The following is a 12,523-nucleotide window of genomic DNA, read 5'->3' as shown; positions in this document are numbered from 1 at the left end:
CAGTCTTAAAAATGGAGTGTGTGAGATGAGTTCTGTAGACTAATAAAGAAAAATATTATCCTCTGCTTATGAGGTGTCAGGCTGCACTAAGGACTACTGGGACAAAGCAGCAATGAGGACCATACACCCATTGTTATAATTCATTTATTCTGCAAATGTAAAACCTAGTAGTTGGTACTCTCAGGTCTGTCTCAGCCAACTTGAAACACACCTTGTCCCTTGTGAGTCAGAGAACAGAAGGTGAAAAACATGGTACTCTTTAGTAGGTCAAGAGTGAGAGAATGCGAAGCAAGTTAAATAATCTGAAGAAAGTTAAATAATCCAAAGGCTAGGCCCAAACTGGAACGTTTTGAGGTTGCCTGAGGGTGGACAGAGAATCATCGGAGGACAGCCAGAACATAAAAACAGTTGCCTTAATATTATTATGAAGTTATTTATATGTATTATATATTAACAAAACAAAGTGTAGTATTATAAAATTAAAAAAAGGCCTGGTGCTTGTCAGTTATCCAACGTCTGTGGATCTGTGAGTGAATTTACACCTTAGTAGGCAATTCAGAAGAATTCTGCCTGTGCACCTATTTCTCTTCCCACATATAAGAGGACTAGCTTTAAAAAAAAGAAAACGTAACATTCAAGGGAAAGGCTTAGAATGCCTTTAAGGGGGGCAAGGCCCTCCGCACCAGCCCCCAACCTCAATCTGTGGGGCCTGAAGAAGCTACTACAAATGCTAATTTTTAGATTGCTAATTTGCAACCTTTGTTTGGTTTCTACCAGGAGATGCACGGGGTTGAATTGGGGACTGTCTGCTTTCAAAGCGTGTGTTCAGATATTCAAAGCTGAGCAGTAAATTGAAGATTATGCATCAACAGTCCATGGCTGTGAACAAGTAGGGTATAAGATACAGCATATGCATTATTTGGGTTGGGGAAGGGCCATAGTTCATTGGTAGAGCATCTGCTTTGCACACAGAAGGTATGGGAGAAACCTCCCACCCAAAGAAGGATAGAACTTTCTTTATGTACGCAACAACAGCAGCAAGAATACTCATCGCAAAGTATTGGAAGACACAAGATTTACCCACCCGGGAAGAAGGGCAGATGAAGTTGATGGTCTACATGGAACTGGCGGAAATGACTGGCAGAATCCAAGACCAGGGAGAAGAGTTGGTAGAAAAAGACTGGAAGAAATTTAAAGACTATCTACAGAAACACTGTAAAATTAAGGAATGTTAGAGGGATGCTGGAATGAAGTTATGTGGTTTTAGCAATAATGTTATAAAGGGGTATGTAAAAATGGATTGTTAACAGGTGAAAATGTAAAGTCACAATATATTAAGATAAAATATCAAGATAAAAGCAAAAATGGTAAGGACTTGCTGAAACAACTATTGTATTAGAATACAAAAAAGGGAGGTGTGAGGAGGTCAGGGAAATAAGCAAATGAAAGACAGGACATGGAAAGACTGATTTGTTTTTAATTGTTTTTATTTTTCTGTATTTTGTATTTTCTGTTTCTTTTCTTCTTCTTTTTTTCTTTTCATTTTTGTAACTTTTTTGAAACTTTCATAAATATTAATTTTTTTAAAAAAAATAAACCTCCCACCCCCATCTGAAATCCCAGAGAGCTGCTGCGAGTCAGTGTAGACTATATTGAGCTAGATCAAACCATGGTCTGACTTAGAATAGGGCAACTTCTCCCATTTAAAGTACAGTATTCTGCCAGCATCTCAGAGCTTTTTCCACCAATGCATTTTTCACGATGGTGACGTCCACTTTTGTATTGAAGCTTCTGCCAAATCTTACAGAAACCTCAGCTTTTGGATCATCAGTATAGGTAAAAGTAAAGGGACCCCTGACCATTAGGTCCAGTCGTGGCTGACTCTGGGGTTGCGGTGCTCATCTCGCTTTATTGGCCGAGGGAGCTGGTGTACAGCTTCCGGGTCATGTGGCCAGCATGACTAAGCCGCTTCTGGCGAACCAGAGCAGCGCACGGAAACGCCATTTACCTTCCCGCCGGAGCGGTACCTATTTATCTACTTGCACTGGCGTGCTTTCGAACTGCTAGGTTGGCAGGAGCAGAGACCAAGCAACGGGAGCTCACCCCGTCATGGGGATTCAAACCACTGACCTTCTGATTGGCAAGTCCTATGCTCTGTGATTTAACCCACAGCGCCACCCGTCCACTTTAGTATTGAAGCTTCTGCCAAATCTTACAGAAATCTCAGCTTTTGGATCATCAGTATAGGACTTCACCATAAATCTATGAACTAGCAGGAGGGAAATTTAAATCTAAGTTGAATGGTATTGAAGACTCTCCCCCAAAAATGAGACTTTCAATTTTATTGGCCAATGGTGGACGTCTCTACCATGCGATGTGACAGCTTTAAGCGGGCAAGCTAATGGGCAAATTCTAGGCATTGCTACTGATCATGATGGTTATATACCATCTCTAGAATTGGAAGCTGCAAACCTCTGGATACCAGTTGCTAGGGAACAACACTAGGATAGGATTATTGCCCCCTGGGTCACATTTGACAGCTTCCCAAGAAGAATGTGGTCGGCTCCTGTGCATATCAGAGTGATGCAACTAGATAGATCTCTTGCCTGATCCAGCGGAGCTATTTGTATGTACAGTGGTACCTTGGTTCTCAAACTTACTCTGTTCCGAAAGTCTGTTCCAAAACCAAAGTGTTCCAAAACCAAGGTGCGCTTTCCCATAGAAAGTAATGCAAAATAGATTAATCTATTCCAGACTTTTAAAAACAACCCCTAAAAGAACAATCCAACATGAATTTTACTATCTAACGAGACTACTGATCCACAAAATGAAAGCAATAAACAATTTACTGCAGTCACACAATCAATCAATCAGTAGCTGAACTGGGTTCCACACAGTCACAGAAACAAAACAAAAAGAGTCGCAAAAACAGAAACTCAAAATAAAGAGCAAAAACAGACAGACCTCAGCGTAACACTCAAAACGGAAATGTGGCACTCAAAACAGAGCATGTTTGGCTTCCGAAAAAAGCCCACGAACCGGAACACTTACTTCCGGGTTTGGGTTCCAAGTTGTTTGAAGACCAAGGCATTTAAGAACCAAGGTACCACTGTAGTGAATATATCTACAGTGGAACCTCGGGTTAAGTATTTAATTCGTTCCGGAGGCCCGTTCTTAATCTGAAACTGTTCTTAACCTGAAGCACCACTTTAGCTAATGGGGCCTCCTGCTGCTGCCGTGCCGCCGGAGTACTATTTCTGTTCTCCTCCTGAAGCAAAGTTCTTAACCCGAGGTACTATTTCTGGGTTAGCGGAGTCTGTAACCTGAAGCGTCTGTAACCTGAGATACCACTGTAATGGGGACGAGGAACCTATGTACCCCTCTAGACCTGGTTGGACTCCAGTTCCCATCAGCTATGGTCAGCAACACCATTTGCCTTCCACAAAGCTTGAGCAGGTGGCAGCATACCTGTCAACCGTCCCTTATTTGGCGGGAAACTCCCTTATCCCAGCACCGTGTCCCGCTGCTGTCCCTTATTGATGATGTCCCTTAAATTTCCCAGGTTTCATGCTCGCCTGGCTCGGGAGGGAAGCTGCGGCTCGGGGTCCTCCGCCATGCACGAGAGCGCGCACTGGCACCGCCGTCCTGGCGCAAGGAGTTCCATTGGCCCTTCCGCGCCCGAGGGGGGGGGTAGGGAGAGAGAGAGAGACTGTCGCCCATGCCACCCGCAAGCCCGGAGGCAGCAGAGGTGGTGGCAGCTGAGGAGGCGGCCTGAGGGAGGAGGAAGAGGCGGGGATGGGGAGAGACGCAGAAGAACGGCGCTTCAGCGGCCGTGGCTGCGTCGCAACCCCCTCATGCCGCATTGACAGCACCTGTCAATCCTATCAATGTATGTACAATAGCAAAATCCCTTATTTGGGCTGCTGATCCCTTATTTTCGAGGCTGCTGGTCCCTTATTTTCAAATCTGTAAATTGACAGCTATGGGTGGCGGGGAGTTTTCCCGACAGTTCCGAGGAAAGCTTGAGAAAATCACCCGCAGAGATTCCCGTTTCACCTCCCGAACTCCAGAAATTCCGGGGGCTCGTCTTGCAGTAGCCAAGATCGGCCACGGAGGGGCGCTGTTTTGCAGCACAAATTCAAACCTGGGAGTTGCCGCCCAGAAAGGGAAACCACCCGAGATGCGGGGGAGGGGGGGCGGAATCTCAATCTCTCTCTCTCTCTCTCTCTCCCCGGACTGGAAAGCAGGGAGGCGGGAGCGGTAGATTTCCACTAGCGCGGACAGGGCTGGGCAACTCTTTCTCGACCGCGCCCGCCCACGGAGCCGGGTGAGTCATCTGCACCGTCTCTCTGCCTCTCTCGCTGGGGGGCTTTTCCCGGCTGCTGCAAGAAGGAGCGTGTCGGCTTGCTGCAAAGCGGCTTGCTTTTCTCCTTGTGCTGCAGAATCCCTTCCCTCTTGCTGCCTTTCCCGTCCAGTTTTGCAGCCAGGAGGAGGAGAGCACACACCGCGATCTTCTCTGCTGGAAATGCACGCGCACCGTGTGAATCCATCCAGGCGCTGCCGTGTTGGGTTTCTTTATTTGCTTTTAATAAAAAAATTAAAATAGGATAGGCTACGGACTGCCCATGTAGGCATCGCCGTGTTGCATTGCAGCAATTTGCACGGCAGGCGCAAGATTGGGAGTTGCTACTCCGAGGTGCAGCTTCGGAGAGCCAAAACACCTCGTGCAACAAGACGTTATAAAGTCCTAGTCCTCATTGAGGTGGCAGAGCCGGGTTTGAGTTTCCGTTCCATATCGGAAACGGGGGCTTAGAGGACGGAAGGTTCCTCTATGCCAAATACATTTTCCTGCACGCAGGAGACTGGCATCTTAGAAGAAAGGGCCCCGATCCAGCGTTATCTCTGCAATATTAAGCTCTGCAAGCCTTTTTCGTTTTGCATGGAGAGACAGGTCATTATGGAAAGCCTCCAACGGCAGCCCACAGTGTTACGCTTCGACCCCGGAGACTTTTTAAGGGTTGGGTGCCAGGCACCACCCACAAAATCCCCAGTGTTTTGCTGCTTTCTTTTGGAGGAAAAAAAGAGAGAACTGCCTTTCTGCTTCAAGGGACTTAAAAGCAGATATCGCTTCGGTTGTGGAACGCCCTCCCATCAGATGTCAAGGAAATAAACAACTATCTGACTTTTAGAAGACATCTGAAAGCAGCCCTGTTTAGGGAAGTTTTTAATGACTGTTTCAAGGTATTTTTAATATATTGTTGGAAGCTGCCCAGAGTGGCTGTGGAAAGCCAGCCAGATGGGCGAGGTATAAATAAATAAAATAATAGATTTTTAAAGAAATGGGCACTATGTTCTCCTTTTCTGAAAGGGCATGCATTCTTCTGCTCTCGGGGTCTGTGACCCTCCCGCTCCCATCAGCCTCCGCCAGTGGTTAGAAGTGGTGGAATTTGCAGTCCTGACATCTGTCTGGTCCCCTGGTTCCCAGTCCCTGAATGACTGGGCCAGTATTCTTGGCAAGGTGCTCAGACACCAAATACTGCAGCTGTCTGAGAATTACAGACATGGCAAAATAGAGGAGGGCATTCCTCAAGTTTGATCGTTGCACCAGGGTATGAAGTCCAGAGATAGCTTCCTGCTAGCAAAGCATTTGGCCCCAGGCATACAGCTACTTTCTTGGATTCCTTCCAAATGGTGTTCTGTAAAGTAACCAGAAGGTATTTCCTGCACTATGACTAGGAAAGAGCAAAAGCAGCGCCACTACATGGCGTGAAGCTTTACCTGTTGTTGATATAAACCGTTAATTGTTTACAGGGAACGGTAAGGCTCCTGGCACTCTGCGAAGGAACTCTTTAAAGCTCGGATTGGAGTGTGACTGTTATGCCACAAAGCCATGTGGTGTGATCACTGGTGCATAATAGGCATGGAATTAAAAATGAGAAGTCATGTGATGCATATGTGCCTTCAACCATTTATTTCATTGCTTGTTTTCATGAGATTACCGCAAATGGGATTCAGTTATTTTCTTCCTCTGTTCTGTGCCTGTGTCCTTAACACTGTTGGAGGATGTGATTCTAGAACATGCTTCTGGCCGTTAACAGTAAAGACAAAAGTAAAGGGCAGAACGGGGTGAAGTCTTACCGGCTGACTTTGCAGCATTTGCAGTCTTCAAGGGGGAATGCAGAAACAGGGTGGCCTCCAAATCAGAAATGCAAAATGTTTTCTATGCAGCTTAATAATTTCCGTTGTTTTTTTTAAAAAACTTGCTTTGGGAATCTGCTAACTCTTGCTAGAAATCCTTGGCAAAATTTCTATCCTGCAGCAAACTGTGTGGCTATAAGACCCTTAAAGATGGTTTTCAGTAGCTACATTATGATAGGTGCTTAAATTTCTCGTTCACCAAGATGCTAGAACCTGAAATAAAAACCTAATTTCTCCTCCTGGAGTAGTGCTTTTTCTCTGCATAACATCCAGAGCTGCATCTGCAAACCTGGAAGGGAGGGGGAGGAGGAATATCAGCAAAATGATGATGTAACTCACAGCAGCAGCAGCAGCTTCCTTTTCCTATGTCCTCCCTTTCCTTTTTCAGCAGGAAGAATAGGAATATCCATGTTGTATATAATGGCTGTGAAACCTTCCAATGGCCTCAGAGTGAAATTGGTGGTGGTGGGGCACAGAACTGCAGACATGCATGTTCAGGTTCCCACTCATGCCCCTTTTTTTCATTTGCAAAAGCAGTTATTCTACTGCAATTTTGGTTTCATGGTGAACTGATCCCTTTCCTAGAACTCATATGCACACAACCCTGCTGAAAATAGTTCTGAGCCAGGCATTACTAAACACAAATCTTGTAAATTATATGCAGTTAATGCTTCTTTTTCGAATTAAGAACACTGCAGAAGACCAACAAAACCAGACAGATCAACAGGCAGATTAAACAAACAAGCTCATACCAATCAGATGGTAGAAAATTTATGCTCCTATCTATCCAATCCAATTATGATATTAACATACTGGGGGCATTGAGAGTTGTAATATCCCATCTGAGTAAATCAGATTATAAATTGGATGTTACACTAGCAAGGGGAGAGTCTCTTTTTTTCTCTAGTGAATGTGAAAATAGCATCAAGTGACTGAATGCCAGATTCATACACGAAGTTTGGGACTTCATTCCTTCAACATTGTTCTAAATATTGCAGAGACACAAGTTGGATAATATGAACTCCAACCTTTAACTTTAAGAATTGCCCCAAGCAGGCTTATTCAATGTAAACCTTTTATTTTTCCATTAAGGGCTCTGGCAGGGTCTTAAGAGTCCCTCCTCCAAACCTAGTTAGCACTTTTCCAGCCCTGCTGGAGGGGACCTTGGGATAAAATGAGGGAGCCATGTATGTCACCTTAACCTCCTTGGAGGAAATGATGGGGTATATTACATATCTAAAATATTCCTAGCTTTCCTTGTCCTGAAGCAACCTGTTTCAAACACCTTGTCCTATATAGAACTAAAACTTTTAGTTCAGTAATGTTGAGCTAGTTATCAACAAGCCCTTGGTAGATTAGATGTTTGTTTAAACATCATGCTGTTTTCTTGAGCATTTCAGCACACATGTCCTGCCCAATGTTTAGTCATGTTTGCAGTCATTAAGAGGTTCCCAGTAGTGACAGTTACTCACCCAAATATTTTTTAACAAGGTATTGACAAAGATTGTAATCTCAGCAGTAGGCAAATAAGACATGAGTAACCCAGTCCTGTGATTTATGTTGGCAGCTGCTATGAAACCTATGTAGATGCTATTCATATGCACTCAGAATGCTGCCACAAAGCTGTTCAGGTTCCAAAGTCTATTCTGCCCATTAGCCTGCAGCCACTCAAATGAACTATTCAATTTGCTATCTCCAACCAACATTGCATGCTTGGAATGTGATTTCCTAGTAGCAATAGGCATTGTTTAACCCTAAATTGTTAAGGAGCCCAGTTGACATAGAATACACATTGTATTGCTTGCTCCATCCTAGACTCCTTTCATCATCATCCTGAACACAAGTCCTGAGCAGGATCAAGTCACCCACAAAATGAGTGAGCCCCACCAAACAGCATGCTTCTTAAGTGAATGGTACTGTCATTTTCCATAAAGGGTTTTAGTGGCATCAAGACTAATGCCAATGAAACAGCTGAACATAAGACAGTATTACATGCAGCATTAGTTTTACTTGATCCTGTAAGTGCATCCGCAGATTGCTGTCCCTTGTGAAGCCAACAATGTAACTTCTCATGCAAATATAGCAATCATCCAGCAATACTTTTGTGATTTACTTTGCTAAGGGACACGGCCAGTGTTTAGTTCATAACATCAAATATACCAATGTTGTAATGTTTCTGGTATCAGTTAGTACCACTGTGAGCAGAGACCACTTTAGAAGATGAAAATTACAGCTTGCTGATCCAAAAAATTGTAAGAAATTGTGTAAGTGGATACTTGCCCAAGTAAATGTGTATTAGTTGGGATATTTGGATGTATTTCCCCCCTTTAAGCAGTATAACAAGAGATTTATAGAGCAAATGCCTCAACATTTTCAGCTTAATGCCTTTCAAACAAGGCCTTAGAATTACCAGCTTTTATTCTTGGGCTAGAACTAGGCAGCACTATTTGGATCTTACGGCTTCCCTCTCATAGGATCACACACTTTAGTGTATCTCAAACTATGTTCAAACAGTAGCTTAGTTAACTCAGAGGCCCCAACTTCTATCAGCCTCAGTAGCCTCAGTCAGCAGAGTATAGTCTGCTATGGTGATCACTATGGGGAAGAACAAGTTCTCCATCCCCAAAGCTTAGAATAAAGGTTACAGACAGGCTTAATATTGCCCAACACCTAAGCCAGCCCAAGGTTTGACAATGTTTTTAGGATTAGGACCTATCTGATCAGATTATAACTTGCAAGGCTTTGCCTTGGGGGAGAAAACAACAAACTAGCATGTGGTTTAACTTGTTTTATTTCACTTTGCAAACAAAGTTGTCTTCAGTCCAGCTGGACTTGTGAGGGAGCAGAAATTGAAACCCAATAGAAAAGCAGCAGTAAGTCAGGAGCACAAGGATTACAGGGGACTAACCCCAGCTACAGAAGGAATGGTCGATTGTTAAGACAAAGGAATTTTATGACAGCTGCCCACAGTCAGAGATGGTGATCTTCTTGCTTGTCTTGCCGTTCCTTGACCCAAAGCGCTCCATTGCTTCCACAATATTCATTCCATCTTTGACTTTGCCAAAGACCACATGCTTCCCATCCAACCTAAGGAAATAAATTGGTTAGAACAATTTAGAATGCTTTTGTGATTTTTGTTATTTCGTAAAGCTGTTCCAAATACATTTAAGGCTACGATCCTGTCAACATTCAGAAGATTTTAGGTGACAGGCAGCAGGCAATAACTATGCTAGCCAAGAAATTATGCTTGGCTATTATGTTTGGTGTAACTTTAGACAAAACACAACCATCTACTTCAGGCTCAGGGTATTCTATTCCATTTGAACTAATGCCTAAGTTCACCGTTGAGAGTTTCACAACAAAGTACTCACCAGTCAGTTTTGGCAGTGCAGATGAAGAACTGAGACCCATTTGTATTGGGACCAGCATTTGCCATAGACAAGATTCCAGCACCTGTGTGCTTGAGGACGAAGTTCTCATCAGCGAACTTCTCACCGTAAATTGATTTACCACCTGTTCCATTATGACGAGTAAAGTCACCACCCTATAGAAAAACAATATACACATGTAGCTGAAACCTGACACTGGGTGATATATATATATGGATTCAGGACAGAAGAGCAATTATGCAAGCAGAAAAGGTCTAAGTCTAGGGACCAGACTATCATAAATCGTAAAACATGACAAGGCAGGACCACAATGCTTTTTATATGAATGAATCTCATCAACAGTGCAATTCAAATACTGTAAGACTAAAATCATAACTGCTACATACCTGGCACATGAACCCAGGAATGATTCTGTGGAAGCAGGACCCCTTGTAACCAAAACCTTTCTCCCCAGTGCTCAAGGCACGGAAATTCTCTGAAATCAGAGGCAGACATTTGTAAGAACAGCCTTCCACATTTGCTTAGATCCTTGAAAAATTACTTCCAACAAACATGCCTGGAGATGAAGGCACTTCAAATGTACAAACCTGCTGTCTTTGGAACCGTGTCTGCAAATAGCTGTGGGACAAAAACAGAAGTCAATTAATGACATTCAGTTTGAATAGACACATTTTTACTTAACTCCCTTAATTTTCCCTGTCTCATTGTTCCTTCTTGCTGTATTGCTTTACCAAGAGAAGCACTGCCTTTTAAAATATTTAACCTGGGTGGTTATGGCGTATAACAATCATTCAAGCTATCCTGTTAACCATTTATAATTATCAGTGTCATTAATTCTAGCAACATGCACCAAAATATATGTATTGCAAGGGATGCTATAAACTGAAAACATCCTATTTTGCAAATCAAAACTGACTGTTGACTCATTTATCGAACTGAACTGTGCAGGAATGATACAAGGCAGAAGCTAATTGATAGGATCAAGGCACATTAGACTGATACAACATGCTTATGCCTTAGATTGAAGAGCACTCTAGAGGGAGCTCTGACAAACCAGAATCCTTCTAGTCTAATAAAAATGGTCGACTTAACTACAATCTACTGCTAAATATTGAGGCCAGCTGCAATCAGGCAAAAACGATTTACTGTCTACTCACCATATTTATTACCACCGTTTAAAAGTGTAATCCTAACAAATCTACTTTACATACAACTGCATTTTGTTTTGGCACAACTTTAGCTAGTGTACAAAAGACATCCAACAAGGCAGAATTTTCATAATTTGGAAAAGGCACGAAGTGTTGCACCCACTTGCCAAATCCAATCGGCATACTGTCCATTTATTCTTTGCTGCAGTGACAGGACTCACGCCAGGTACAAATTAGCTGGACAACTCTAGCGTGCACCGTGCTCAATCTGGCTCTAGCACCATTCGCATACGGGTAAAACTTGCAACAGCCACCTCTGTGGTGCAATCATTTGTCGCACTTTGAAACCCCGCACTGAAATTTAACCCGCTTATTTCCCTCCGCACAAAAGCAGACACAATCCATCAAAACGTTAAAAGGAGCAGAGATAACCTTTCACAGCCATCCCTAACCTCTGCCGTGGGCTTGGGATGAGTGAAGATTTTCTTACTAAAATCGCGGGTCAAGGAAAACAAAGCTACACTCGCAGCTTTTCGGTGCACGAATCTCCTTGCTCCATCCACGCAAGACATTACCGTGAAGAAAAGGAGCAGGAAACCCAGCTAAGGGAATATGCACGGGAGACCGCAGCCCGCCATTTGGTGCTTTTGATATCAAGGAAAACCTGATCGGGAGGGGGGGGGGGGACAGAAAGCCCGAGAATCCAGGCCTTGCCTATACCTCCCTTCATGCGATCTAAAAAGGGGCTCGTCCGCACAGCACTTGCATTATAATTTTTGGGGGCTCCTTAAGGCAATCCTTAAGCCTCGTTTCACTAAAAAAAAAAAGCCCTGCAAACTACCACGAAAAATAATCCAAAAAATGGAGGCTAACCCCCCCCCACTGCCGCCCCCGGCCCTCCTCCTCCCATCTCTGCAGCAAAGGCGTGGGGAGAATGGGCACTGTCAGGGGCGAGGCGTGAAGAGCCTCGCCGGCGGCGACAACAACAGCCAAAGGCCTTGCAGGCGGCGGCGGCAACAGCAGCCCTTCCCTTCCCCGCGCAGGGAAGAGCGAGGAAGGCGCGGCGGCGGCGAGGGAAACAAAGGCGGCGGCAGCCAGCGACCGCTTCCCCCAGGGCAGGCTGCGCAGGCCACGTGGAGGCGGCGACGCCCGTCCGCGCGCGCCCACTTCCCTTCCTCTGTTGCCGTCTCCCCCCCCCCCTTCCCAGGCCGCCCGGGTGCGCGCGCAGCCCCTCTCGCGCCGCAGTGAGGCGATCGCGCCCCCTCCCCCCGCAACCGGCGCCCGTTGCTCCTAACCGCCCCCGCCCTCCCCCGTGCACACACACACACACACACCAGTCCCAAAATGGCCCCGAACTCCCTCCCCGGCAGGAAATGGCGGCGGAGCCGAGTCCTCCTCAGGCGCGCAGCCCCTCTCTCCGCGCTCTAGCCTTAACGGCTCTCTTCGTACCTCGAAGGTGACGCGCCCCAAGGGCTCGCCGTCGGCGCAGACTTCGAAATACACGACCGGGTTGACCATGATGGCGGGAATGAGTCGAATAAAGGAAGGGGGGTAGCTTTTAAAAAAAAAAGGAAAAAAACCGGCGGCGGTAACAGGCAGCACCAGCGTCAAGCCCTCTCCACACAGTAAGGAGCGCGGCACAGCAGAAAGAACGGCGGCAGCTCGCAGGGCTTATATAGCCGTCGGACCCCCGCCTCCGCCTTTCCTCACGCGACTTTCGGCCAATGGCAACGAGGAGAGTTTCCAGAGTGAAAGGGGCGTGGGGCCAGTCAGAGCTCTCGGTTCGGG

At 45.3% G+C, this 12,523-nt stretch overlaps 1 protein-coding gene across 1 annotated transcript; it reads right to left on the bottom strand.

The window, feature by feature from the left end:
- Window positions 1–8,971: 8,971 nt before the first annotated feature.
- Window positions 8,972–12,391, bottom strand: PPIA (peptidylprolyl isomerase A). Its single transcript, XM_081891223.1, has 5 exons — window positions 12,185–12,391; window positions 10,175–10,205; window positions 9,974–10,062; window positions 9,570–9,742; window positions 8,972–9,285 (listed from the first exon to the last, which is right to left on the bottom strand). Exons 1-5 carry the CDS (start codon window positions 12,251–12,253, stop codon window positions 9,150–9,152), a joined length of 498 nt encoding a protein of 165 aa, XP_081747349.1. The 5' UTR covers window positions 12,254–12,391; the 3' UTR covers window positions 8,972–9,149.
- Between the last annotated feature and the right edge of the window lie 132 nt (window positions 12,392–12,523).

This window comes from Podarcis melisellensis (genome assembly GCF_964234715.1).
Source record: "Podarcis melisellensis genome assembly, chromosome: 15".
NCBI lineage: Eukaryota > Metazoa > Chordata > Lepidosauria > Squamata > Lacertidae > Podarcis > Podarcis melisellensis.
The sequence above is the reverse complement of the archived record's forward strand: the minus strand, read 5'-3'. Positions and strand labels throughout refer to the sequence as shown.

Excerpts from the sequence above, each read along its gene's own strand:
- PPIA (XM_081891223.1), bottom strand. The coding sequence starts at position 12,253 with ATGGTCAACCCGGTCGTGTATTTCGAAGTCTGCGCCGACGGCGAGCCC. Across the intron at positions 10,206-12,184 it reads TGGGGCGCGTCACCTTCGAG|CTATTTGCAGACACGGTTCC; the intron begins GTACGAAGAGAG and ends TTTGTCCCACAG. Across the intron at positions 9,743-9,973 it reads TTCCTGGGTTCATGTGCCAG|GGTGGTGACTTTACTCGTCA; the intron begins GTATGTAGCAGT and ends GTTTTTCTATAG.